The 24,924-nt window shown below is 54.6% G+C and overlaps 1 protein-coding gene across 2 annotated transcripts in view; it reads left to right on the top strand.

Annotated features, from left to right (window-relative positions):
- Nucleotides 1-24,924, top strand: part of PLXNA4 (plexin A4) — a 581,206-nt gene that overhangs the window by 474,756 nt on the left and 81,526 nt on the right. For both annotated transcript variants that reach the window (XM_051848991.2, XM_051848990.2), the window contains exons 5-7: nt 14,185-14,285; nt 23,656-23,779; nt 24,456-24,609. In XM_051848991.2, the coding sequence (XP_051704951.1) occupies nt 14,185-14,285; nt 23,656-23,779; nt 24,456-24,609 (379 nt within the window). The remainder of the gene's footprint in view (nt 1-14,184; nt 14,286-23,655; nt 23,780-24,455; nt 24,610-24,924) is intronic.

Raw genomic sequence — 24,924 nt, 5'->3', positions numbered from 1 at the left:
CCTGGTTGGGGTCGCAGGCAGTCATGGCTGTGAAATGGCTTCAGAATTCGGGAAACTGTGTCCAGCTGTCCCGTGTGACCACCAGGACACCGCCCGCTCGTCTGCCCCACGGCCTTCCACGGGCCGCCATCTCTCGGACACTGCGGCAAAGCACAGTTGTCCCAAAACCAGCCCCTCCCAGGGTCATCAGAGAGGGTGGGGGTGCTGAGTACTGCACTCTGAGACAACAGAGGTGCCGGCTTCGGGAGGTTCTGCCTTGGCTGCTCTGAGCTTGGCGTGAGCATTGCAGTGTGTCCACGGCCTCCCTCGGTTTGCAGCCCCTTAGCCTGAGCCCTGGTTCCTTGCCTTTCCCACCCTGCCTGCACTTCATCAGGGCCCCGATTTTCCCCTTGAGTGGAGAGGGTCCCTGAATGGTGGTCCGCAGCTCAGGAAGTGGTGGCATCATGGGCTTGCCAGGACTGTGACACCACCCCGACCAGCCCCGGGGTTTCAGTGCAGGTTGAACCATGTTCACAGCAGCAGCCCAAGCTGGCTGGATGGAGGAGAAAAGCATTGCAAGATCACGCTGCCTGCCCCGAATTCTCACATTTGTTTTCTGGCTGCTGCCCACACCCTGCGGGTTTGTGTGCAAACTCAGCAAATGCCCCAGTTTAATCGTGTGCAGGCTGCATCCCCAGGTCCCTGTCGCTGCAGGGTCTGCTGGACTCTGTGCCAGTGCCACCATGCTGGGCCTCGCTGCCTGGCCCCCGGCCTGCCAGACACGCCGTGCCAACCCCTGTCCCCACATGCAGGCACACAGCACGGCCTCTTGTGCGTGGCCGGGGGCCAGCACAGTTTCCTGTTCCAGGAGCACAGGTCAGGCAGAGCTGGAAGGAACGAAGCTGCACGTGACCCTGACTCACTCCGTCTAGCAGAGCTGCTTCCCGGCCTCACCTGACATCCGCAGCTGCTCCAGGCCGGGAGCTCCACCCTCCTCTTCTGCCCTGTGCCATTCAGAAGCCGAGGGAAGGCTCTGAGAACAGCTGAGGGCAGAGCGGGAGGCTGGAGAGCTGAAAGGGAGGGTGCATGCAGGCCTGGGACCTGCAGGGCGTCCCTCCGTGGAGTGGGCTCGTGGGTTCCCACCGTGGGCTTGCTCGCGGCTGACTCCCTCTTTGCAGCGTCCCGGGGCAGTCTCTGGACGCCCTTCAAGCCTGATTTTAAAGTAGAAGTTTCCATTTGGGGGGCTGTTATCTGTTCCAGCAGACACAACCCAGGCGGTGAAGGCAGCCCCGGCCGTGGCTTCCAATGACAGCTGCCATTCACATGGCATGGATGCCCCAGCACGCATTGCAGTGTTTAATCGCCATAACCTTTTGGGGACTAGGGAGTGTTCAATGTCTGACCAAGCTACGAAGAGACAGAGCTGGAGCCCCAGAGGCCCCTGCCTCACCCTGGGTTACCACAGCTCCTCCCTCAGGGTTCCACCATCCAGATCCCTTGCCCAGTCTCCCTGTCTGCTGAGCGCAGGCACTGGAGTGGTTTGTTGATATGAGTCAGGGTAGCCAAGTCTCCAGTCCTCCCCGAGGCACCCCCTGCAAACGCATCGTCTGAGCGTGGACCCCCAGAGCCAGGAACAGGTACCTACTCTCAGCCCAGTGCCACCCCAGGGCGGGCAATCATATCTGACTTCTAAATATAGCCCTGACAGCAGCTTCTGATTTCGGAATGGGGGAGTCTATTCCAAACCTCCATCTGATGGACTCGGATCCCCCAGCTATGTGCAATGCGAAGCTGATGAGCTATCCAGCCCACCACCCCTTGCCCCAGGAAAATGGACCTCCCAGTGGAAACTGGCTGACCCACAGCCTCAGCCCAGTGGGGTCAGCTCCTGGCAGAAGCCGGGGGACGCTCCGTCTTACTCCCCTACAGCCTGGAACCTAAGGCTCAAACAAAAACGTTAATTGTGCCCAAGTTACAGGTTTGACAGGCGGCTGAGCCAGGTTTCAAACGTGTGCCTGGGTTCCACAGCCTGTGCTGAGCTGGTGTGCTGGGCTCTGTCAGGCAGCCTCTCCTGTGCACACTGACAACAGACACACACACGCACACACATGCACACACACACACACACACACACACAGGGTTTCTGTGCCTGAGAGCGAGAAGTGGCCATCAGAAACCCTGGTGGTTTGTCGTCGATCATCACAATTGTGATCCTTTCCTGTCTTAGATGTCACAGTATATTTCAGATCGGTGTCCTTGAACTCTCTCAAGACCACAGGATCTGGGGGCGGGGCCGAGCTGAGCCACCCTGTTGTGCAGGTGGGAGGGGACGGCTGGCACAGACTCCTGGAGGCTTTTTCTAGCCTTCAGAAAGTTAGAGCAGGTGCAGTCTTCCAGCTGGGAGGGACAATAGAGAGTCATCCGTGCCTGAAAACTAGGAGCCTGCGCTGGGGCAGTTAGGGGCAGATCTCAGAGCTGCCACCCCGGGCTGTTCCAGTGTGTGGGACCCAGACACAGCACGTGGCAGTGTGCTCACATGGGACCGTGGCCAGGGGGCCGTGCTCTGTGGACAGCTGCTGTGCCTCTGTGCTGAGGGCATCAAGGTTTGCCTACTCGTCATTTCACGACCCAACAACATTTCCTCCACCAAGTAAAAATAATTTTCAAGGAGAAAATGTTGGTAGCCCAAGGTGTGTGTCCAGGATGCTGCAGGAGGTAGGGTAGACCAAGAGGGAAAATGTTCTAGAATATTCAGAATTAAGTGGGTATAAAGAGATATTGAAGCTGTGATCCTAAAATAAATGTGGGGCTGACTGGTTGATTAATTCAGTTTAAAAGACTAAAGGATAAAGCATGTTAAAGTATCTTTTAAAAATTATTTTTATTTCCCAAGTCAAAAGATTTTTTTTTAAATTATACCCTGCCTATGAAAAATTCAAACTCCCTGGAGTTAACTACTCTTAACAATCTTTCTCTCTAAAAGTTATTCTTTGCACAAAAAATATGTGCTTCATAGCTGTCTTTTAAAAATAATACACTTTTTTCCCTGAAACTTGCTTTTTTAACTCACAGACAGACCATGGACATCTATCTGTCCATGGGAGATGTGCCACCATTTACTTAACCAGTCCCTTATGGGCGGATATTTAGGTTGTTTCCAAGTAGTTAGTACCATGTGCAAAGCTGGATGGAATGTGTCAGGTGCTGGTGTTTCTGCAGGAAAGATTGCAAGAGGGAGACTTGCTGGGGCTTCTGGGGTTTTTAGCAACAACTGCCCAGTTGCCCCCTCAAAGAGCTTGCTCCCTGGGACCAGCGTTGTGGGGCAGTGGGTTAAGCGACCTCATGTAACACTGGCATCCCATACTGAGTGAGTAGTCCATCCCTGGCTGCTCCGCTTCCAATTCAGCTTTTTCCTAATGTGCCTGGAAAGCAACACCTGATGGCCCACGTACCTGGCTCCCTGCCCTACTACTCACACGGGAGACCCAGATAGAGTTCCTGACCCCTGGCTTTGGTCAGGCCCTGTCCTAGCTGTTGCGGCCATTTGGAGAATGAACATCAGCCAGTGGAAGGTATCTTCCTCCCTCTGTCTTTCAAATCATAATTTTTTCTTTTGACAAAAAAGCTATCTCCCACCTACACCCCTACTGACAGTGCATGAGTGCAGCCTAAGGACCTTTGAGGATGCTGTCCTTCTAACTGTTGTCCTTTCCCAGTGGGAGAGTTACTGGAAGCACCCTCAGAAACCCATCCCTTAAAGACACGTTTTCCCTGCATGTGCAGAGATGACCCAGACTCCAGAAGACCCTCTGCAATCCCCCACCCTCCACAGTGGGAGCTCATGAAGGGTCCAGAAACCGGGTACCTTCAGGTGAGGGGGCAGAAGAGGATTTAAGCTTCTCTGGGAGGCATCTGTGGTCTGTGTCCACCCCCCTGAAGCCAGCAGCACCTGGGTTCCCAAGAGGAGCCCTATGTGGCTGGGCTCCAGCGGCTCCCACTGCAGGCTATCAGTTGCCATTCACTTGGGCACCCTGACATTGCTTAGGTTCAAATTCCTTTATATGTATATATATTTGAGAGACAGAGTGACGGAGAGAGAGAGAGAAAAAGAGAGAGGGCTTCCATCTGCTTGGTTCACTCCCCAAATGACCAACGGCCAGAGCTGGGCTGATCCAAAGCCAGGAGCCAGGAGCTTCTTTCGGATCTCCCACATGGGTGCATGGACCCAAGCACTTGGGCCATCTTTTACTGCTTTCCCAGGCCATCAGCAGGGGGCTGGGTCAGAAGTGAAGCAGCCAGGTCCTTAACCAGCACCTACATAGGATGCCAATACTGCAGGCGAAGGCTTAACCTATTACACCACAGCGCCAGCCCCTGAAATTCCTGTTTGAAGGAAGATGTGTGCCTCCTACCCAAAGGAGCCCGGAGCCCTTCTGTCTGGGCAAAGCCCCCAAGGCCCTTAAGCACACACCATTTGCACACACTGCCTTTTGTTTGAACCACCAGAGCCCTGATGGGGACACAGGCCCCCTGTGTCCTTGACAGAAGGCCGTCAATGTGAAAGATTGGGTGCTGGGTGAGGGACACGTCCCCGGTCGTCTCTGTCCCTTCCTACAAACAGCGGGAGCCAGCCAGCCAGCAGGGCTCACATCTGCTCAGCCAGTGCCAGGGCCTGGAGTCAGGTGTCCCCGTGCCAGCCCCTCCCCCTCCCTCTCCCTCTTGGCTGCTGGAACAAAAGCCCCTATTGAGTAGGCTGAGCTTGGGAAACTCACACCAGCAGGTCCCCAGGCCCAGCTCAGACGTGGCCCTAGTTTTTGTCCGTGTCCCTTGGTGAAAGATTTTGAGAACTGGAGCAGCTCTTTGATCTCCAGGACAAAGGCCCTGTCCCACCTGCGGGGCCTGCTGAGGGGAGGGAGGCTCCCATCCCCCACCTGGATGGGAGTCCCAGGCTCCCGCCTCTTCCTCTGGCCCTGACCTTCAGAGTAGGTCAAGAACAGGCATGGAAGGAATCGTGTTGGTAGCCGCGTGGCCTTGGACAAATCCTGCAGCGACTCAGCATCCCCTGAAAACCAAGGGGGTTGGCCACCAGACATTCTCCAAGGCCCCTTGCAGTTTGTTAACTCTGTAAATGCCAGGACACTGCTCCCATCCCAGAATCCTCTCCGCCTGCGGGATGACAGGGCTGCTCTCTGGGCAGGAGGTGAAGGCTACATGAACTCTGTCACATGCGTGGAATCAGCCGACCCAGGAAAACTCATAACCTTGCAACACCACAGTGCAGGAGGCTGCTCTACTGAGCAGGCTGTGTGTGCATGTGACCCTGACAGCCCAGGGTTGGGAGAGAGCTTGACGATAATCCAGAAATGATGGGCTTTTGGGGAGAGCCAGGGTGGCCAAGTCACTCATCTCCATGGGATTTGTGGGATGTGTAGGAGCTTGGTAGGACCCACGTCCGTCCATTCACGCAGGGGCGAAACAGGCGTCCCTCACTTGTTTGCTCGCTCTCTTCTGCCGTGCACCAGCTGAGTTCAGGGTGTGATGGGGGGAAAGAGGCAGCCCAGAAGCCGCTAGAACAACAGCAAAAGGTTGTCAGGACCCTGCACTCCCACATCCACAGGCCCTGTCCCCATTCATCGTAAAACAAGCAGGAGTGGAGTCTCCACGTGGGCAGGTTGTCCCAGGCCATCGGGAAGTGGCAGGTGACAAACCCTTCTCCAAGCTCTGCTCCTCACTGGTCACTGAGGTGAAGCTCCTTCAAACTGCGCCTTCTGCGCCAACTGCATTGGAAGGAGCCGGGGGTCTCCCTGGAGGAGGAGGGCTGTCCTGAGACCACCTTTGGGCTTGGTGATGGGCTTCTCTGTCCTCAAGAGGAGCTCCTCAACCCAAGACCGTGGGCTCATGGGGGTTGCCACTGGTTTCTCTATCCCCACCCCCGTGCTGTTCATGGGGAGCCAGCAGCATCTGGCCAGCCTGACTCCAGGCTCCAGCTGCATTTCCGTTTCTACCTTTGCACCCCCTGCTGTGTGACCTTGGGCAAGCTGTGCAGCCTCTCTGGGCCTTTCCCATCTGTGCAGCAGGGAAGGGGCCTGCTGCACCCACACGGTGAGGGGCCTGGCTAATGATGATCGTGTATGATTGTGGCTCAGGCCTCCCTGGAAGGCAGGAGCGTGGGGTGATTTCTCGAGGTGCAGCGGAAAGCAGCCGAGAGCTCGCCTGGCTTGCCGGCTACTGTGGCTTGCTAATGAGGAGCAGCATATGTTGATGATTCCGGCGTCGACACTGGCTCCTTGGCTGTCCGATGCAAACTGGCTTCCTATTAGGCATTTATACTTATTAATAGCAGCAAATTGCAGCCCTCCGCAACATCTGCTACTTTTCATTTGCAAAAAAAACACTTCCCAGACCATTTGTATTAGCAGTCGTTTGTGACGGGTTCTCTGAGGCAGAGCGGAGCTGGATCCCCGATGTGAACATGAATCAAACGAGGCACGAGGAGCGGCAGGGCGCTCAAGGTCACCCAGGAGAGACGAGAGCCCCAGACCTCAGCTTCCCAAGCCTCGTGCTCTGGGGCTGTCGTCCTTGCTGGTCCACGATTGGTGACCTTGACCCTCAGAACTGCAGCCTGGAGGCAGGTGAGGACCGTGGTGGCAGCCAGGGCTGGTGCCATGGATCCTGCGCCTCAGCCCGCTCTCCTGTGAGGCCCCCGCTGGCTTAGCCCTTGGCCCAAGTATAAGCAGGAAGGTGGCAGAGATTCAATCACTGCCCAGTAGATAAACCACTTTTCCTAATGCTGGGGTAACCAGGAGGCCAGTGCAGCAAGTCCTGCGACTCTGGGCATCCCATCAGTCATGTCTGGAGAGCTGCATTCCCTTCCCAGAGTCCTTTGTGGTACGTGGCTCAGGGGCATTTCCCTATGGAGATCTACAGCTCTGTGGTCACAGACTTCAGAGATGGTGGCCAGGGACCGATGCCGGGCCTCCAGCCAGATAGGCCACCCTGTGTGACACCAGCATCCCATCTCAAAGCTCTGGCTCAAGTTCTGGCTGCTCCACTTCCAATCCAGCTCCCTGCTACTGCACCTGGGAAGGCAGCAGAAGATGGCCCAAGTACCTGGGCCCCTGCACCTACATGGGAAACCTGGATGGAGTGCTGAGTTCCTGGCTTCAGCCTGCCCTAGTCCTGACCATCGTGGCCATTTGGGAAGTGAACTAGTAGATGGAGGTTCTTTTTCCCTGTCTCTCCATATCTCTGTCTATCGCTCTGCCTTTCAAAATAAATAAATGGATCTTTGAAAACAAACAAACAAATGAGAGAGTGAATATGAGCAGCGTGGAAGAAACTGAGCTGGTCCATGGTCAAGTTTAACTTAGCTTTCACTCATATCTGAATCACATACATCCCACTTTATTGTATGGCCTGCTTGGTATCAGGGTGGAAAGCAGCTCCCACACTGCGTCCTTCCCCCTCCTCCCTTTTACTTGCCTGTCCGCCCCTCACAGCACCTTTGCACCCTGCTGTGACGTTCTGTCCAGCACCTGTGTGTAAGCTAGGTAGTGCTCAATAAAGCTGCGTCCCAAACCAGCCCAAGCTCAGTAGCATACAACAGGCATCGACTCTCAAGCTCGCGGCTCTGCAGAGTGATTGCACGTTAGCTATCTAGACTCGGCTCAGCCAGGCTGCTCTGCTTCAAGCTCTTCTCTAGCTGGGCTTGTGTCTCCGCTGCACGTTGGGTTCCAGCCTTGCTCTCCGCATGCCTGTTTAAAGTCCGTGATGAAGGGGAAGCAGCTCCCTGGGAAAGCTGTTCTTGTGGCCATGGCAGATGCACCAGAGGACCAAGACAACCGCATCAGCACTTAGCAAGCGTTTGCGGGCCATGTGCTTGCTGCCACCCCCGAGGTCACACCCAGAGTCCAGGGTCAAACCTATAAGAAGCAGAGCTAAATGCATGGTTATTGGGTGCTCTGCCCTCCAGAGGGCATAAGGCCCCGGGTGGCTCCTACACGCTTGTGTTGCTGTAGACAAGCAAGACTGGCCCATTCCCTCTCTGGTGTCCTGTCTCACACATCCATCCACCATGTGGCCCTCGGCAGAGGTTGAACAGGTGGCGCCACCCCATCGTGGACTTTCTACCTCCAAAATTGTCAGCTAGGTTCACCTCCTTTCTCTGCACATGAGCCAGCCTTGTGGGGATTCGGGAAATGAAGGGCTACTTTAGGAGAGTGAGGAATTGGGACTCGTGGCCTCTGCCTCTCTTTCCAGGAGTTCAAAAACTCCTGCCGCCTTGGAGAAAACAAGATGTGTGAGAGATGGGCTTCTGGCACCTGCTGGAGGGACTTATGAACACAACTTCCTGAGCCCTGCCACAGCGCCGTGACGGCCTTGGAGTCCTGCAAGGGGACACAAGGGGCCCTAGAGAATGGGACAGTGTCCAGAAGTGGAGCTGGAAAGCCAGCCAGAGGCCAGCGGAGGAGAGAAAGGCTCGCGGGGAGGCTGTGATGGGCTTTCCAAGCCCGTGCCGCCCAGATCCACGTGGGTTACAGAGTGCATCATTCTCTAGGAGAGGAGGAACTTTTCCAGGCTCTACTTCTGGTGCTGGGGGACGGGAGACAGGGAGGACGGCGAGAGCAGCAGCACCGGGTGCTGGGTGCCGTGCCTGTGCAGGCTGACAGCTCCCAGGCAGCCTCTTGTCGTTTCCTAATGGGTCGTCTTGGCTCCTTTCTCCTTTCTTTTTTTGACAATTTTGAAGGAAATTGGGTACTTAAGAAGTCTTTTGGACATTTAAATTAACTCCAGCCATCGGGCTCAGTGTAGCCACTGTAGCATTAGCATCCAATTATAAGAGTGGCAATGGAGTAATAACTCACATTCCGACCAGAATGTCAAATGCTTAAACAAATGAGAGAATACACACAGCGAAAGTGTGCTGGAGCTGTGGAATGGTTCTGAATGTAATCAGCAGAGAGCAGAGCAGCAGGCGCCCCGTGCAAGGCGAGCGGCAGCAGGCTGCGTGGGACCCTATCGCCAGAGCAAAGCAGGCAGGGGCCGGGCTGCGGGGAGCCAGGGGAGAGACCTGGGGCTGCAGCAGGAGCAGACCCAGGCTCCCAGGCCCTCCAGGCAAAGACTGCGCTCAGCAGACGCAGGAACTTCTAAAGACCAAGGCCAGAACCTTGAGCAGGGCCCCTTTGCTCTGTCCTCAGTCACTTACTGCCTTCCTACGGCAGGCTGTCTTCGTGGAACGTGGCCTGTGGCATGGTTCTGGACAGGAAAGGAGGATGATGACCGTGATCATGATTGTACTCACTGTAGTGCCAGAGCCAGAGCAGACTACACTGTGATATGAAGAAGTTCACCTTGGTGGCAAAAAGACCAAAAAAAAAAAAAAAAAAAGTGGGCCCCCGATGATAGGGGTCCAGCAGGTGAGGCCAATGGAGGGCACACAGGTGACTCCTGCTGGTAACTGAGCCTGGAAAACGCCAAAACAGAGGCTGGGTGTGAACAGGAGAGTTTCCTAAAACCCGGGATTACATGGGTTGCTGTGTGTAGAGCAGCGGGTTAAGCTGTTGCCTACGACATTGGCAGTCCCTTGTGAGCACGGGTTGGAGTCCTGGCTATTCCAGTTCCCATCCAGCTCCCTGCTAATGCACCTGGGAAAGCAGCAGAAGACAGCTCAAGGGTCTGGCCCCTGCCACTCATGTGGACCCAGATGGAGCTCCAGGCTCCTGGCTTTGACCTGGCCCAGTCCAAGCCATTGTGGCCACTGAGTAGCATACCAGTAGATGGAAGGCTCACACTCTCGCTCTCTCTCTCCCTTTCAAATAAATAAACATAATTTTAAAAGGGGGGGGGCTGCTATTTGACCTCACATGAGCTATTTGAATTCTGAGCCCCCTGCTCTGTGCTGTTAGAGGGGATGGGAGATAAGGAAAACTTTTGGGTAGAACAAAGCTAAGGCATTGTTTTTCCAAATTGGACAGTGGTCGGCCAGAGCTTGGGAACAGCAGACCAGGTACATAACCAATCATGATAGAGACATTGGTCCCAGACCCTTCCGTCCATTTGAGATTAAATTGAAAAGAGTAGCGATGCCTATCTTTCCACTGAAGGATCTCAGAATATTTTATAAACATGGATTTATTGGTGTACCAACAGAAGCTGCTCCCACTGACCCGGGAGCTGAGCAGAGAACAGGTGTTTGTGTGTCTGCTCTGCAGTGCTGCTGAAGTCATTTTCAGCAAAGGCTGCTCAAAAGATTATTTCAGGTTTTTTATTCTGGCAAATTATCCACAGCATAAAACTCACCATTTCACCTTTCTCAGTGTTCTGTGGCATTAGCACTTTCACAATGCTGCACAGCCACCACCACCATCCACTGCCACAACTTTCTCACGGCCCCCCAAATGAAGCTGTTCCCATTAGACAGTAACCCCCCAATCCTCCCCCTGCCCAGCCCCTGTCTCTACGAGTTTGATTACTGTGGATGGTCCTTAGAAGGAAAATCCTACTGCGGTTTGCCTTTGCGACTGGCGTTTTTTGATTACGATGTCCTATCTCCAAAGTATATTGTCACGAGCTCCTTATTTTTTAAGGCTGAATAATATCCCTTTGTACACACTGTTTTGTTTATCTGTTCATCTATGGGTGGACACTGGGGTTGCGTCTACCTATTGGCTACCTTTTCTGATTAACTCTGCTATGAATATGGGCATGCAAACACCTCGTTGAGACCCTCTGCTTACACTTCTCTCTAGCGTGTATCTCATAATAAAATCTCTGGATTGTATAATAAATTCTGTGCTCAACCCTTTGAGGGATCGCCCTAGCACTGAGTGTGTTTTTGCACAACTCCAGGGCAGTGTGCCACAGTGACCATGCGCAGGCCCCATCCTGACCCCTGTGCTCGAGGGTCCCCCTTCTCCCCAGCATCTTGAAGGCACCCAGGGAGCTCTCGAGAGGTGGTGAGGCTCCAGGCTCTAGAAGCAGTGACATCGATGGTGCAGCAGGATCAAACAATACCTCTCCTGGAGCCCAGGGACCCAGGCACAGACCTCAGTCTTCTGTGGTCTCTGAGTCCAGCTACTACCATGCTCACTTGGGTCCCATCGTCATCTGACGTGTCCCCGGAGCAGAAGTCCCTCCCGCAAGCAGTAACTTTCTTTTCTCTCTTCCTGTGGCCTGCACTCCCTCCCTCCGTTAATTAGCATGCCTGGCACTGTAGCTCAAGACTGTAATCAGCGTGGGGTGGTTTTAATTAATCGTGTGGCTCCACATCTGGAGCGGTCTGTGTTCCAGGGTCAGAAGATCTGGAGCCGGGGACTGGGGGATGGGAGGGAGAGGTGGCTTTGTTAGGTGTAAGGAGTGAGTGGAGAATCTAGATGTGTGGGGAGAGGGAGGTACAGGGACAAGGTGGCCCAGACGCCACCTGGCCACCTGTGCAACGTGAGCAAGGTGTGGGTGGAGGGCGTGCACGCTGCAGAAATCCCTTGGCTCCGTTTGTACTGAGATCCATGGCTGGACTGGCTCCAGCTAGCAGAGGTGGCTTAGGCGGTCAGGTGAATGTGTGATGCTTTCCAGAAGGCCCCCCGGCGTGGGGAGTGAGGCAGCGTGATGGCCAATGCAGGAAGCCGTCCACAAGGGTTTGGCGTGCTGGGCAGTCCGTACTGCCTGGAGGTGCCGGAGAAGTCCCTGGTCCTGGCCTCCCCCACCTCAACCCCCCACCCCCCTGTAGAGGTAAGGGAGGCCGCCACCCATCTCGTAAATAACAGCAGCCTTTTTGCTCACCTGGTCAGAATCCTACCGGCGCCCCAGTTTTAGCGTCTGTACTTTAAAAAGGATGCAGGAAACTGAGACGTGGTGCAGGAGACACTGATAGAAAGTGACCGAATACACAGTAGCCTCCCCTTATCCCTGGAGGACACATTCCAAGACCTCCGATGCCTGACACCTTGGATTGCACTAAACACTATCGAGGAGATGTTCTATACATACACACACCTGTGATCAAGTTTCATTTAGAAATTAAGCACAGTAAGAGGTTGACAGCAGTAAACCAATAGCAAAAATAGACGCTAGGCAGGCACCTGGGACCTGGGAGACCCTTATTATATATTTATGGCTCCCAACTTTTACTGCCTTTGGCTTTTGTTATTTTTGCCCCTGTAGGCATCATGTTTTAAAACATTCTGTCTGCAAAACAAACTGTATTTAAACGTAATAATATATTTCCAATTTGTAATACGGGGCATCCCTCAATGAATACATCAAAGCATAAAACAGCAACAACCCAAATTCTGTTAGGCGCTTAGCAGGGCTGAATGTTGCTAATGGACCTCATCTCCACCCGCACACTCCTGGGAGCACACGTCCTTTGGCTTGGGAACCACGGGTTGTGTGCTCACGTGACTCGCATGGCTGTGTGGCTTAGGCTGGGAGAGAAATGAAAGGGGCAACAGGACTAGGTGACATTTCTGAGTGCCTGTGGGTCCAGTAGGGCAGTGTGCAGGCCGCTGACTGTCAAGGTCAATCGTGACACTGTGGTGCCAGCGCCGTGGCACAGCTGACCAAGCTGCCGCCTATGACAGTAACACCCTATAGCAGGGTGTTGGTTCAAGTAGGCTGCCTCACTTCCAGTCTAGCATCCTGCTAATGTGCCTGGGAGGGCAGTGGCACATGACCCAAGTGCTCCAGCCCCTGCTACCCTAATGGAAACCCAAATGGAGTTCCAAGCTCCTGGCTTTGGTCTGGACCAGTGTTGGCCATTGTAGCCATCTGGGGAGTGAACCAGTGGGTGGAAGATCTTTATCTGTCTCTCCTCCTCTCACTGTAACTGTGCCTTTCAAAGAAATAGAATAATTCTTTTAAATAAATCATGACTATAGCAATGTTGTATGTAGGCAGAGGTCCAACGTGGCCCATGCAGATGACATGAGCAGCAATAAAAGAAAAGATAAAATTCAGATGTGCAGAAAAGACATCTGAGAAGGTAGAGAAAGAGCTGCCAAGGCCAAGGGCAAAGCTGTGAGGGTGGGAGGTGGTGGCCAGCAGGGAACTTGAAAGCAGCAGAGGCACAGCGTGGTCAGAAAGCACACTCAGCGTATGCTTTGGGGAATTAAAAAATACATAAAGGGAATAAGAAAATTAAGGGAAAAGCGGTCATGTGGGGCTTGGAATTAATTATTAACGAACTGCAAAAGAGTTTCGACACTAATTGAGTGGGCTCCAGCGCCAGTCTGCCTGTGCGTGAGCTACAAGTAGCCCCTGCCAAGTGGACATAATCCTACAGAGGCAGATGCCCTGTGAAGCAGCGGGAGACGTGTGGTCGCTGCCTTTGCTCCAGAAGCAGACTGAGTCGGCCGGGGCAGCATCGCAGAGCGCTTTGTGCACCTGCTGTCTGACGGCGAGAAACCCAAAAGACGACCACATCAGCGTGCCTTAGCTCGAGCCGAGAGATCAGGGAGGAAGCCCTCCATCAACAGAAGAAGGTATTCCAAATGGAAAAAAAGGATTATTAAAAAAAAAAAAAACTTTTTGTAAAGAAGAGATTGGCAGAGTGGGGAATGAAGACTTGGGTTACAAGTGGAAAATAAACATTCCATTTGATGCGGTGTGTTCTTGTGGCGTGCCTACTGCATAGCAGGAACTGGCAAGTCACTGACAGAGACATCCAGGGAAAGCTACATCGGAGAACAAAGGAGTCACTAGATAGGTAAGGGCAGGCAGGAAACAGGAGCATCTGGCTAAGCCAAATGCCACGCAGAACATTTTACCCGAGCAAGGGGCTGCTGAAAGCTACCGTGTCGCCTCTGGTCCTGGGAGGGGTGTGAGGAAGAGGAGAGAGCAGCAGCTGCTCCCTGAAAAAACCAAAGGGAGGAATTTCAGAGCTGGTTGGCCAATGGGCTGGGCCAGGAAGCAGGCAGATAGCAGATGCCACCTTGTCAGAGGTGAGGTCAGTCTGGGGCCAGATGCCCCCTAGGAAGAGCAGAAATGGTGCAGAAGAAGATGCAACATTGTTGCAAAAGGAAAGCAAGAAATGGAGAAAGAGTGGACATTTGTGGGTTTTTCCACACTGATGGGAAATAAACATGATGAGCCCAATGTTCCCAGAGAGATGTTTTGGGTGTTTGGTATTGGGAAAATGTGAATGTCCACCACATAAGTATTGTCTGGTGTCCTGCAGAACCTTGACCCCGTGTCCCTGTGCTGTTCTAGCTCACCAGCGTTCCTGTGGAGTCCTGCGGGCAGTACCAGAGCTGCAGCGAGTGCCTGGGCTCAGGCGATCCGCACTGCGGCTGGTGTGTGCTCCACAACACGTGAGTACGGCCGGCAGCTCCTCCCGCCTCCCCCTCCCTCGCCTCTGTCACCACTCTCCTGCCCATCTCCTGCCTTTGCTTCCTTGGTGAATTCTCTCCTTTCCTTCATTCTGTCTCCACTCTACACCGCCCCAGTCCCACAAGAGATATGGAAAGGGCAGCACAGGGAGGGTGACGGCTCCCGATGTGGGTGTCGCGCTGGGGACCTGTGCGCCGGAGGCCAGGGGACCAGGCTGTCGACTGACTTCCCAGGGCTGACACCAGGGACAAGGCTTCGGGCTTGATTCTCAAGGTTTGCGTGAGCCAGTAAATCACGTGGGAGAGACGTGCCATGCAGCTTATGACTCCACATCCCCCCGATATTCCCCGTTGTGCGTCCATAGAATTTTCTGGTTCTGGCCCATACAGTTCAGTTGTGTAGCACCTGAGGACCCTCCCTCTGCTGTCATAACTGCTCTCACCAGGTGGCACAGCTCCTGGACCTAGATTTCTTTTGGCCCTGTCCACAGAAGGACAGGTCAGAAAGAGAAAATTTCACCAATTTGGCTGTTAAGTTATGAATTGTACCTTAGATTTCTGGTTTCAAGTGATCTCCTGTCCTCATTTTGAAAATGTAAACAAACAAACAAAAAGTCTAGGGGCCAGTGTTGTGGCCACCATCTGTGACACCAGCATCCCATAGGGGCATCAGTTCCAGTCTGGCTGCTCTACTTTCTTTTCTTTTTTTTTTATTTATTTATCTGAAAGAGTTACACAGAGAGAGGAGAGGCAGAGAGAGACAGAAAGCCTTCTAACTGCTGGTTCACTCCCAGGAACCTTGAGCAGCTTGGGGCAGAGGGCTCCCGGGGCAAAAGCCAGAGCTGGGCCAATCTGAAGCCAGGAGCCTCTTCCTGGTTTCCCACGCAGGTCAGGGGCCCAAGCACTTGGGCCACCTTCTGCTGCTTTCCCAGGCCACAGAGAGCTGGATCAGAAGTGGAGCAGCCAGGACATGAACCAGTGCCCATATGGGATGCCAGCACCACAGGTGTAGGCTTTACCTACTATGCCTACTAGATGTAATTTTCAATGTACATGGGGTAGGGTACACAGGACTTAATCGTAGGGTTTGAAAAGCTTCAACAAACGCACACAGCCAGGCATTCCACAGCTTAGGGAAAAGCATAGCACTGCCCACAGTCATCGGCTGTCCCCTGCTCTCACCAGTGCCTCCCTGGGAACGTTTTCTCTGTGCCCCTCAGGCCCAGGGCAGAGTCAGGTGTTGCTTCTCATGGGTGCAAACTGGACATTAAGGGTTGGGAAGGGAGTTGAGGATGGGAGGAAGGAGAAGGGCAGAGGTGAGCAAGGGTGGGGGTGAGGACAGCCAGGGACAGCCTGTGGGCGGCTGCCCTGAGGTGCCTCTGTCTGCCATATGGGAGCAGTTAATGCGTGTGGGCCATTGTATGAGGCAGGGTTGTGTCCACATACCTCTCAGACCGCCCTGGGCCACACACGGTGCCAGGCTCAGGGACACAAATATGGCTGCCCCGATTGTCTCCTTCTGAAGCTTCTTGGAGCCTTTGAGTCAGGGACAGGATGGGGCTGCGCTCTGTGCTGGAACCAGCACCATGGCCAGGGTCCACCGTGGGCAAGACCCTGAGCTGAGCGAGGGACTGTGATGCAGCGGCCTAAGCCTCGGGAAGACTGCTCAGGAAAGTGCAGCGGAAACGGGCTCCTTGCAGTGTGGGGTTACGTCTGTTTTCTTGGTCATCCGTGCCAGCAGTGCCCTTGGCTGTGGGGAGATGGTGGTGGTGACATTGGGGTAAGACAAGGACAGTTGGCAGGGGGGGAGTGAGAGAGAAAGAGACAAATAGCCAGAGAGGCAGAGAGATAGCAGCCGAGCCTGTGTGTGATTGCACAGTTTAAGGGCAGGAATCTGTAAGCAGGTGGCTCCCATATCTGAATGGCTGTTTGTACTCCAGGGTCACAGGTGATTGCAGACTGAGCATGCGTAAGAAATGCTCAGGGAATTTCAGTCCCTCCCTCGTGTTATTCTCGATTCCCAGGAATCACCAGCAACCCTGGAGTGGGGAGGGGCACAGTGCCCCTGACCCCGCCCACTGGCTCACCAACCACACAGCAGGGCAGTATCTGGCCAGCAGTTTTGTTCCCAGGGCCTTCCTTCTGTGCCTGACTTGGGCGAAGGTAAAAGCCCACCTCCATCAGCCTGGACCTAGAACATTCCCTTCCCTCTTTCTGTCCTCCCCTCTGGCTTCAGGCCCAGCCAGAGAAGCCCATCTGGGTCTCAGCAGGTAACAGATCCTGCCCGGCTGACCCAGCTGCGTCGATTGGGCCAGACGTTGCCTTTTTCAAGAAAAGTCATCAGCGTCCCTCCTGGGAGGCTCAGGTAGCCCAAGACATCCCAGGAGAAAGATCAGATGGGCTTCCACGAAGTCTCTGTCTGCCCCCATCCACACGCCTCCTCCCAGAATCCTCCTGTTTAGAAGAATGCCCCCCCCCATTGGGTGGGTGTGGGCTGCCTCTCAGGATTCACTCTTTGGATGTGGCTTCTGCCAAGACAGGGTGGGAAGGGCGAAGGGGAGAGGTGGAGCCAAGAGCTGAGTGGGGGCAGATCCAGCTGCGCTCCCTGTCCATGGCATTGAACAATGATGAGCAGAGCTGTGTGACAGCCACACTGTGAAAATTAGGGGAGAGGTTGTGCATGGCGCCCCCTCGCTGGGCCTGGAGCAGAGCAGGTGCTTGTGTCTGAGGCAGTGCCGATGACCCTGGCTGTGCCTATGGAGGTCATGGTCCTGTCCCTTCCTGTTCCCCTCCTCGCCAGGACTGTGGCAAGTGGCTGGGACAAGTCTTCCGACAGGTGGCTTTAACCAGCCATGCCAGTTAGGCGCAGCCCACCGGGAACCACCTGGGAAAGCACAGAGACAGCTGCTTGTCCCATAAGCCATGGTCCTCGTAATAAGGGACAACTTGGCTCTAAAACACAGATCCGGGGCCGGCGCTGTGGCATAACAGGCTGAACCTCTGCCTGGGGCACCTGCATCCCATGTGGGCACTGGTTCAAGTCCCACCTGCGCCACTTCTGATCTATCTTTCTGCTATGGCCTGGGAAAGCAATAGAAGATGGCCCAAGTCCCTGTACCCCTGTCTCCACATGGGAGACCCAGGAAAAGCTCCTGGCTCCAGGTTTCGGATTGTGGCCATTTGGGGAGTGAACCAGCAGATGGAAGCTCTCTCTCTGTGTCTCCCCCTCTCTATAATTCTACCTCTCAAATAAATAATATAAATATTAAAAAATAAATAAATAAACCTGGTCTCAGGAAAGGATCAGGAACTTGTAAAAAAAATGAATGAGTGAATGAATGAATGAAGCACAGATCCTCCCTGGCCTCTCCCTAGCTTAGCCCATTGCCTTGTTCTGTTTCTGTTGTTTGCGTCTGTGTCCGAGGGGGACGTGATACACACCTGCTGAGTCAGTGATCTCTCCTGGGTCTGTTGGCACCAGACCTGCACGCTCATGGGGGATCATTGCTGTCCACCTCTTCCTGCAAACTCTTTGACGTCTGTACTGTGGCCTCACTGAGTTTGCAAAAAGCCCCCGGACCTGGAGACAAGAGTCCACACTCGATACCAGTACTGTCTGGTCTTGCGCACCCAGGCTGGGCAGGTGCACAGTGCGGCTCAAGGAACGCGCTTCCCTCTCATCGTCCTGCCCTTCTGTCCATCCCTGCACACACCGACACGCTCTCAGGTAACATGCGCCTCCTGACCCCAGGGTGGCGAGTCGGAAGTGCTGGCGTCCCAGCTGGGTTGGAAAAGCCCCGATGGTTTTCCCAGCCTCATGACTTGGCCCCAGGAGGGACAGGCTGAGGAGTTTGAGTCAAGCTCTGGTGCCAGCGACGTAACAACATAGTGGGAGCTAGCTGGTCAGAAGTGGTCTGCACTATTGTGGGATGTGTTTCAGGCCATAGGAGCCTCCTGCTTGTTCCTGGCTGGATTCCGAAGGGGTGTGCGTCTCTGCTAGGCTGTGCCTCAGCTTCTCCTGCTCCTGTCCCTCTCCCTCAGCCTCTGATCTTGCTTCACTCCCACCTCCTCCTTCCCAGCCTCTCCTCAACTGAGCGGGGTTAGAGAAGCCCAGATGGTACTGTCTGACGAAGAGAAGGCAGACGGCCTCCCCTCCCCTCCTCTTATGGCAGCACTCAGTGTGGTTAGAGGGCCCCTCTGGGCTCCCTAAGGTTTGTGCCCAACGAGTTGTTCACATGAAGCATGGCCTTTCGAAAGACAAGGCAAAGGTGCAGCCTGGCGCTCGGAGCAGAGCGGGCTGCACGGTGCAGGCAGCAGGCCCGTCACTGAAGGTGACTATGGTAGGACGGAGCCTGGGAAGGTTCTGGGGTCCCCATGACCCCCACACCTGCTGGTTCCTGTGGAGTCCGCTGCTCTCTTGCAGGAGATGTGGGTAAATCCAACACCAGGTGCTGCTCAGGTGTGCTCTGGTCTATGAAGGGGGGATGGGCCCTGTTGGCAGCAGCTCAGGCAGAGGGAAAGTTAGAGCACAGGCTGAGGCTCCCTCGTCCCAGATGCTGGAAAGCAGAAGTGCTTTAGATGTTGTGTTGTTTGATTGATACGTGCACCAAGTAATAAGGCATCTTGGGGCGAGGACTCGAGTCTACACAAAAACCTCGTTTCCTGCACACCTTTTACATGTAGCCTAAAGAAAATTTTAATTTTTTATTTTGCTATTTTTGTGCATGAAGCAAAGTTTCAAGGCGTGGATGTTTCCACTTCTAGTGTCTTTTTGGGGCCCAAGACGTTTCAAATTTTGGAGCCTTTTGAGCTTCCTGGTTTTGGATTCGGGGTGCTCCGTCTGTGGGTCCTCGGCCTCTCTGTCTGGGGTTTTTCCTCAGTAGTCATGTGAAACAACCTCAGCACTTTGGCTTCCATGAGACTGTGTGTCAGTCCCCTGACCCTGGAGCCTTCACGTGGAAAAGACCTGGTCTGATCCGCATCCTGCATACTAGAAGTCTCTTAGACATGCATCTACGTGGGTCTCCCTGGACCATCTGGTCTACCTGCCTCCACACCACACAGCTCTGTGTGCTCCTTTATGCGGGCATTCCTGAAGAGCGTACCAGTAACTGTATCGGGAAGCACATTCTAAGCCCTGTCAACATTCTATCTGGCCTACCTGGGAAGGCCCTGTAGCCCCCATCCCTTTTCTTTCCCTGTCTTTTCATGCTCTACACACAGATTCCCCCAGATGGGGCACTGGGAGCAGAGGCCATGGCCGACATGGAAGGTTAAGGACCGGGGGGCCACACAGGAGGGCCTGGGGAGCCGACCAGCAACCGCCCCTGCAACCTGGAGGCTTGCCCAGGTCGGACTCAGAGCGCCCCGTTTCCCACCTGAACTTGTTTGCCTGGCTAGCAGCACTGGGAGTTCATATTTTCATCCCTGTATTTAGAAATAATTTCTAGGGAACTTAATCACCACCTTTCCCTGTCCCTTTCCCTCACCCTCTTTCTTTCTGCATTCCTCTCCCTTCTAATTTTCCACTTGGCTGCGAATTCGCCAGCAGTGAAAGTTCAGGCTTAGGGGAGGCCTGCCGGTAGCTGCTTCATTAGACTGGATAATCTCATTGGAACCACTGGCTTGGATAACAGCCCCTGCCAGGGTCCCTGCGCCTTTCTCCCCAAGGGCCGTTAGCACCTCTGGTCTGGGGCCGGAGGGGCTGCCCTGCAGAGGAAGGGGAATGAGGCTGGGTGGGAAGCAGAGGTTAGCAGGTGTGGACTCTGGTTCTGGAGGCCTGCTGTGCATTGGGGGATCTGCTTCTCACCAGCTGTCTGTACCTGCATGTTTGGGACAGGAGTGACGATGGGGGTGGCAGAGACAAATGTCTGATAATTCAAAGTCACATGGCATGTACTTTCTGTACCTGTGTGCCACCCAGGAGAATGGATGAAGCAGGATATGCCTTTCAGGGCTGGGGTGTCCCTAGTGGAATTGAAGGACATGCTTTAGGAAGAACCTGTTGCCCCTTGGGGGGCAAGCGGCTCAGGAGTGGTGAGCCAACCCTTCGCACGTTCCGCAGCTGTTGCTGGGCTCACTAGAGATCACGGGCCGTTCCCCTGGTGGACCCGAGCCATGTCAGAAGGCGTGTACTCGTCCCCTGCACTGTCCTGTCACACTTAAGGTCGATGGTCTACTGCTGGACATTGGCTGCCCCCACCCCCAGGCCCTGAAGGATGGTAGAAATGTCAAAACATCCCTGGCTCTGACCTTAAACTTGACTTTCCACGAAGACAGCTGATTCTCACTACCCTTTGACAGCTCAGAGCTGCAACCCCTGCCACTCTTGCCTCTCTTCTCCCTCCTGGCCCCGAAAACTGCCAGAGCTGTCCCTTTCATCTGTCTCCACTGTGTCCCATGGGCCAGTCAGGGAACAGAGCCGTGCTTCGGGTGTCAGCTGCAGTTTGAAGGAGGTGGATGAGCAAAGCAGAGAAGGGATGGGATCATAGCAGGGGCTGCTACGTACTGAGGGTTTACCAGGAGCTCCGTCCCACTCTAAACGCTTGAGTCGCGAATCTCATGTGGTCCTCGTGCCATTAGGCAGGTGCAATTTCCTCCCCATTTCAGAGATGAAATGACTGAGGCACCGGGCATTTACAGAATTTGCCAAATAAAACACAGTTAGGTAGGATGCCTAAAACTATAAAGTTGACTGAAAATAGATGTTAGTAAGAGATAAGAATGGGCATGGGAGAGGGAGGAGGAAGAAGAGTGGAAGGGTGGGGTAGGGTGAGAAGGATCACCCTGTTCCTAAAGTGGTATTTATGCAATGCATCAAATTTGTATTCCTTACATAAAAGGTTTCTGGGGAAGAAAATAAAATTGAAAGTTACGCATTAAAAACAAACAGTAAGTGATAGGAGGCTTCTCTGGTAAGACCTAAATTGGGGGTGGGGAATGAATCACTAGTCTGGGGGCTCTCAAGGGCGCAGCGGCAAGAGGCAGCCCCTGAACTCCGAAAGTGGCAGAGGGTGCAGGTAGAACTCGCCTTGGAACCCCGTCCTGGAAGAGTGTTGGAGCCCCATTCTTTCTCTTTGAGTCCATTTGGCAACGCCAGGTGATGCTTGGTCTGGAAGCACTTCCATTTTCTCCCTCACCTCCACCGCACCCCCGCCTCATAATTAAATCAAAGACTTTTTTTTTTTCAGACCTTCTGATTGCTCTTGGAAACAGCAACTTCAAAGTTGGGGAGTCAGTGAATAATTTAAGCCCATCGCAGCTCTCTGGGTCTGCTGTTAATGGGAGTAATAACACTATTAATAGCGATGTCAGTGCAGACACTCTGGAAAAGTCCATAACATTAGCTTAATGGCTGAAGGTAATGGAGTCCTCGCAGAGGAGCCGGCCTGCTAAATTAACTCCCAAGATTTTGAGGCAGATGCTCTGGTTGCCGTCGGCCTGCCGAGGAGTGCCGGGGATGACCAGGCTCCTGTCTGACATTTCCCTCCTGAGACAGGGCTTCTGGTTTTTTTTTTTTTTTTTTTTTTGGGCGGGGGGGCACTCTGGAGAACTCATATTTGCCCAAAAAGTTGCAAAAATTCTCCAACTTGCTTTCCAGTGGGAGGCAAAAGTAGCAATTATCCTCTTAAACAGCGCTGAGGACATGAGAGGGAGCAGCAAGGTGAAGAGAGAAAATGGATTAGGTCTACAGCCAGTGTGGGAGGAAGGGGAGAGGGGCCTGCCTCTCATTTCTCAATCTCGAAACTTCCGGAAGGTAGAGCAGAGGCCCAGAGTTCACCTGTGTGCAGCAGCTGCCCCTGTCTGGCTGGGGACAGGTTACCCACTTTTTCCTGATTTGTACTGTGGGGTTTGTCACTGAATTATCCTGAGACTTAGACACCAGTCAAAGCAAACCTGCATCACAGATACTAATCAGCACTCAACCCCTGGCCATTGTGGCTGTGATGTTTGGGGTATCTTTCACGTCTGCATCTCCCATTGGTGGACTCTGATATCGGCCCTCTGTCCTGGTCCTTAGAGGGCCAGCTGCAGCCCATGGCCTTCAGTGGCTTCTCTAGCAATTGCTGAATTCTCCTCTCGGATGCTCCACCATCCGGGGTCCCCCTGCTGTGGCCAAAGCTGCCTTCCTTTTCGCCTTGGCTGGGAAGAGAGCCCCCATCGCATTGCGTGCACCAAGAGTGGCTCAGGGTTCCAGTCACCTCCCCTCTCTCTTGCCCTTGCCCCACCCCACACCTGTCTGCCCCTTGACCCCATGTGCTCTCCCCAAGTCCCCCCCTCGGCAGGGCCCCCATCCCTGGCTGCTCCATTTCCCACTCCCCTCCCTGCCTCCTGTCCTGCAGCAGCCCCGATGTCTGCCTCTCTCTGCGCTTAGAGAGATCAGCAACTCACAGGGACCATGATGTCCCTGCAGCCCCGTCTTCTCTCTCCTTGTCCCTCCAAGGACCCTGCTTGTCCCCCGTTCACACAGAACGTCCAAAGGATGGCAGCTCTGAGAGGCTCCGTGTCCACAAGGCTGCCCTGGCGTGGGTTAAACACCGTTCCCAGAATCCACGTGCCTCCACGCTGTGATCTCGTGGGGTGCTTGCTATTGGACAAGGTCTAGGTTCTCACATGCATCTCCCAGATGCCCCCACACATCAGTGAAGGCCCCAGGTCACACTGGAGGCGGCACACCTGTGACACAGTGCTCTCTAACACAGGCACTAAGCCATCAGAGCTGGCCCACGGAGCTGGGAACTGCGCCACGCCATGCTTGCAGCCACACCCTTGCCTCCTCTGATAGCTCCTTCCACCTGCCTGTCTTCTGTCTCCTGAACAGGAGACACACGTGGGGACTGCAAAATACATCAGACCTGCTTTCTTCATTTGAGAGGTTCACACTTGGTAGGAGGGCGCTGTACTTAGTCTCTTGCTTGTCGGATCCTCTAAGAAGTTCTAGACTGTGAGACTGCACGGTGCTACCCTGGGAGGAGGAAGCTCTGCAGTTTTCCTGGGGTTGCAGGTGTGTGGCAGCTGTACCGTGCCCAGAAGGATGGGAAGGGGGTTGGACAGTGGGGAGCAGGGTGAGAGAAGTCCAGAGAGAAGAACTAGCATGTCCAAAGGCCAGGGCCCAGGCAGGCAAGGGGGCGCTCCCATTTCTATATCTGGCAAGTGTGACTAGAACGACCACCGCTTCCAAACGTGGGCATGATGGAGCAGGACCAGGCCTGAGGAAGGAGACGCAGACACCAGCCCTGGGCACAGGATGTTTGGCCACAGCCTGGGAGCTGTGGAAATGCCTGGTTCCAGTGTCAGCCCCTCCCTGGGCCCAGCAGCATCTCCCAGGTAACGGTCAGTGTGTCCCTTGCAGGTGCACTCGCAAGGAGCGGTGTGAGCGGTCCAGGGAGCCCCGCAGGTTTGCCTCGGAGATGAAGCAGTGTGTCCGGCTGACTGTCCATCCCAACAACATCTCCGTCTCGCAGTACAACGTGCTGGTAAGGGTCCCCAGGCCGGAGTCCGGGGGCACAGGGAGCACCATGCCTCTCCACAGTGTACCTGAGCCCAAGTGCCCTTGGGAGAGCTGGGCCAAGCCTGGCCGGCAAATGCAGGGCAAGACCAAGGCAAGGTGGCGGAGCAGGAGGGGACATGCACAGGAACTCGGAGGGCAGGCTTACCCATAATGCTCGGGGAGCCAGGGAAAGCCGTCATACCAGGAATGAGCCAGAGAGTGGCCAAGGGCATGGGGAAGGAGAGCTGCAGCTATGAGGGGGGCAGCGGCAGATGAGGGCATCCCCACAGCGTCCAAGTCCCAGCTCCGGGCACCTGCTGATGGCCTTGCCATTTTCCCAGAGTTAGGACCAATGGAAGAGGGGCTTCAGCTGTGGTCTCTTGGGGCTGCCCAGTGTCTTCCCACCTCACAGATGCCTAAACGCTCGCATCTGCTGGGGCCACAAGTCCATTAGACCCTAACGAAGTTCACCTCTGCCTGTTCTCATCCCACTACCTTCTGCACGCTGCTCTCGTCACAGACTGGGTCTCTTCCCGCCGTTAACGTTGCCTCCCCACTGCCTGCGATCTCGCCACCTCGCCTGCTCCCTTCATCCCACACTTTGCTCTCCCCATTTCACATCTCTCTCTCTCTCCCCCCCGCCCCCCGCCTGCCGTTCGCAGCTGGTCCTGGAGACTTACAATGTTCCAGAGCTGTCAGCCGGTGTCAACTGCACCTTTGAGGACCTGTCGGAGATGGACGGACTGGTAGTGGGCAGCCAGATCCAGTGCTACTCCCCCGCAGCCAAGGAGGTGCCCCGCATAATCACTGGGCACGGTGAGCAGCCCAGTAGCAAAGCCCGGGGGAGGGGGAGGCGTGCCCTGCCCCCTGCCCCCTGCCCCCTGCAGAGTCAGACGAACCCGGGTGGATTGAGGGAGCCTACAGGCTGCAGAGGGGTCAGACAGGTCCCATTACCGGAAGAGGGGAAGGAATCTCCCTCCATTGCCCTTGTGATTGGCTGGTTGCAGCCCTCCCCTCGCAGCCCAGCTCAGCATCTGAGAGTCACCTCTTCCTCCACGAGGAGCTGCTACACGGAGGCTGGGTGGAAGTCGGGCCAGGCCAGCAGCAGAGCGGTGGTGCAGTCCACCACCC

This window comes from Oryctolagus cuniculus, chromosome 3 (genome assembly GCF_964237555.1).
Source record: "Oryctolagus cuniculus chromosome 3, mOryCun1.1, whole genome shotgun sequence".
Lineage (NCBI taxonomy): Eukaryota > Metazoa > Chordata > Mammalia > Lagomorpha > Leporidae > Oryctolagus > Oryctolagus cuniculus.
The sequence above is the reverse complement of the archived record's forward strand: the minus strand, read 5'-3'. Positions and strand labels throughout refer to the sequence as shown.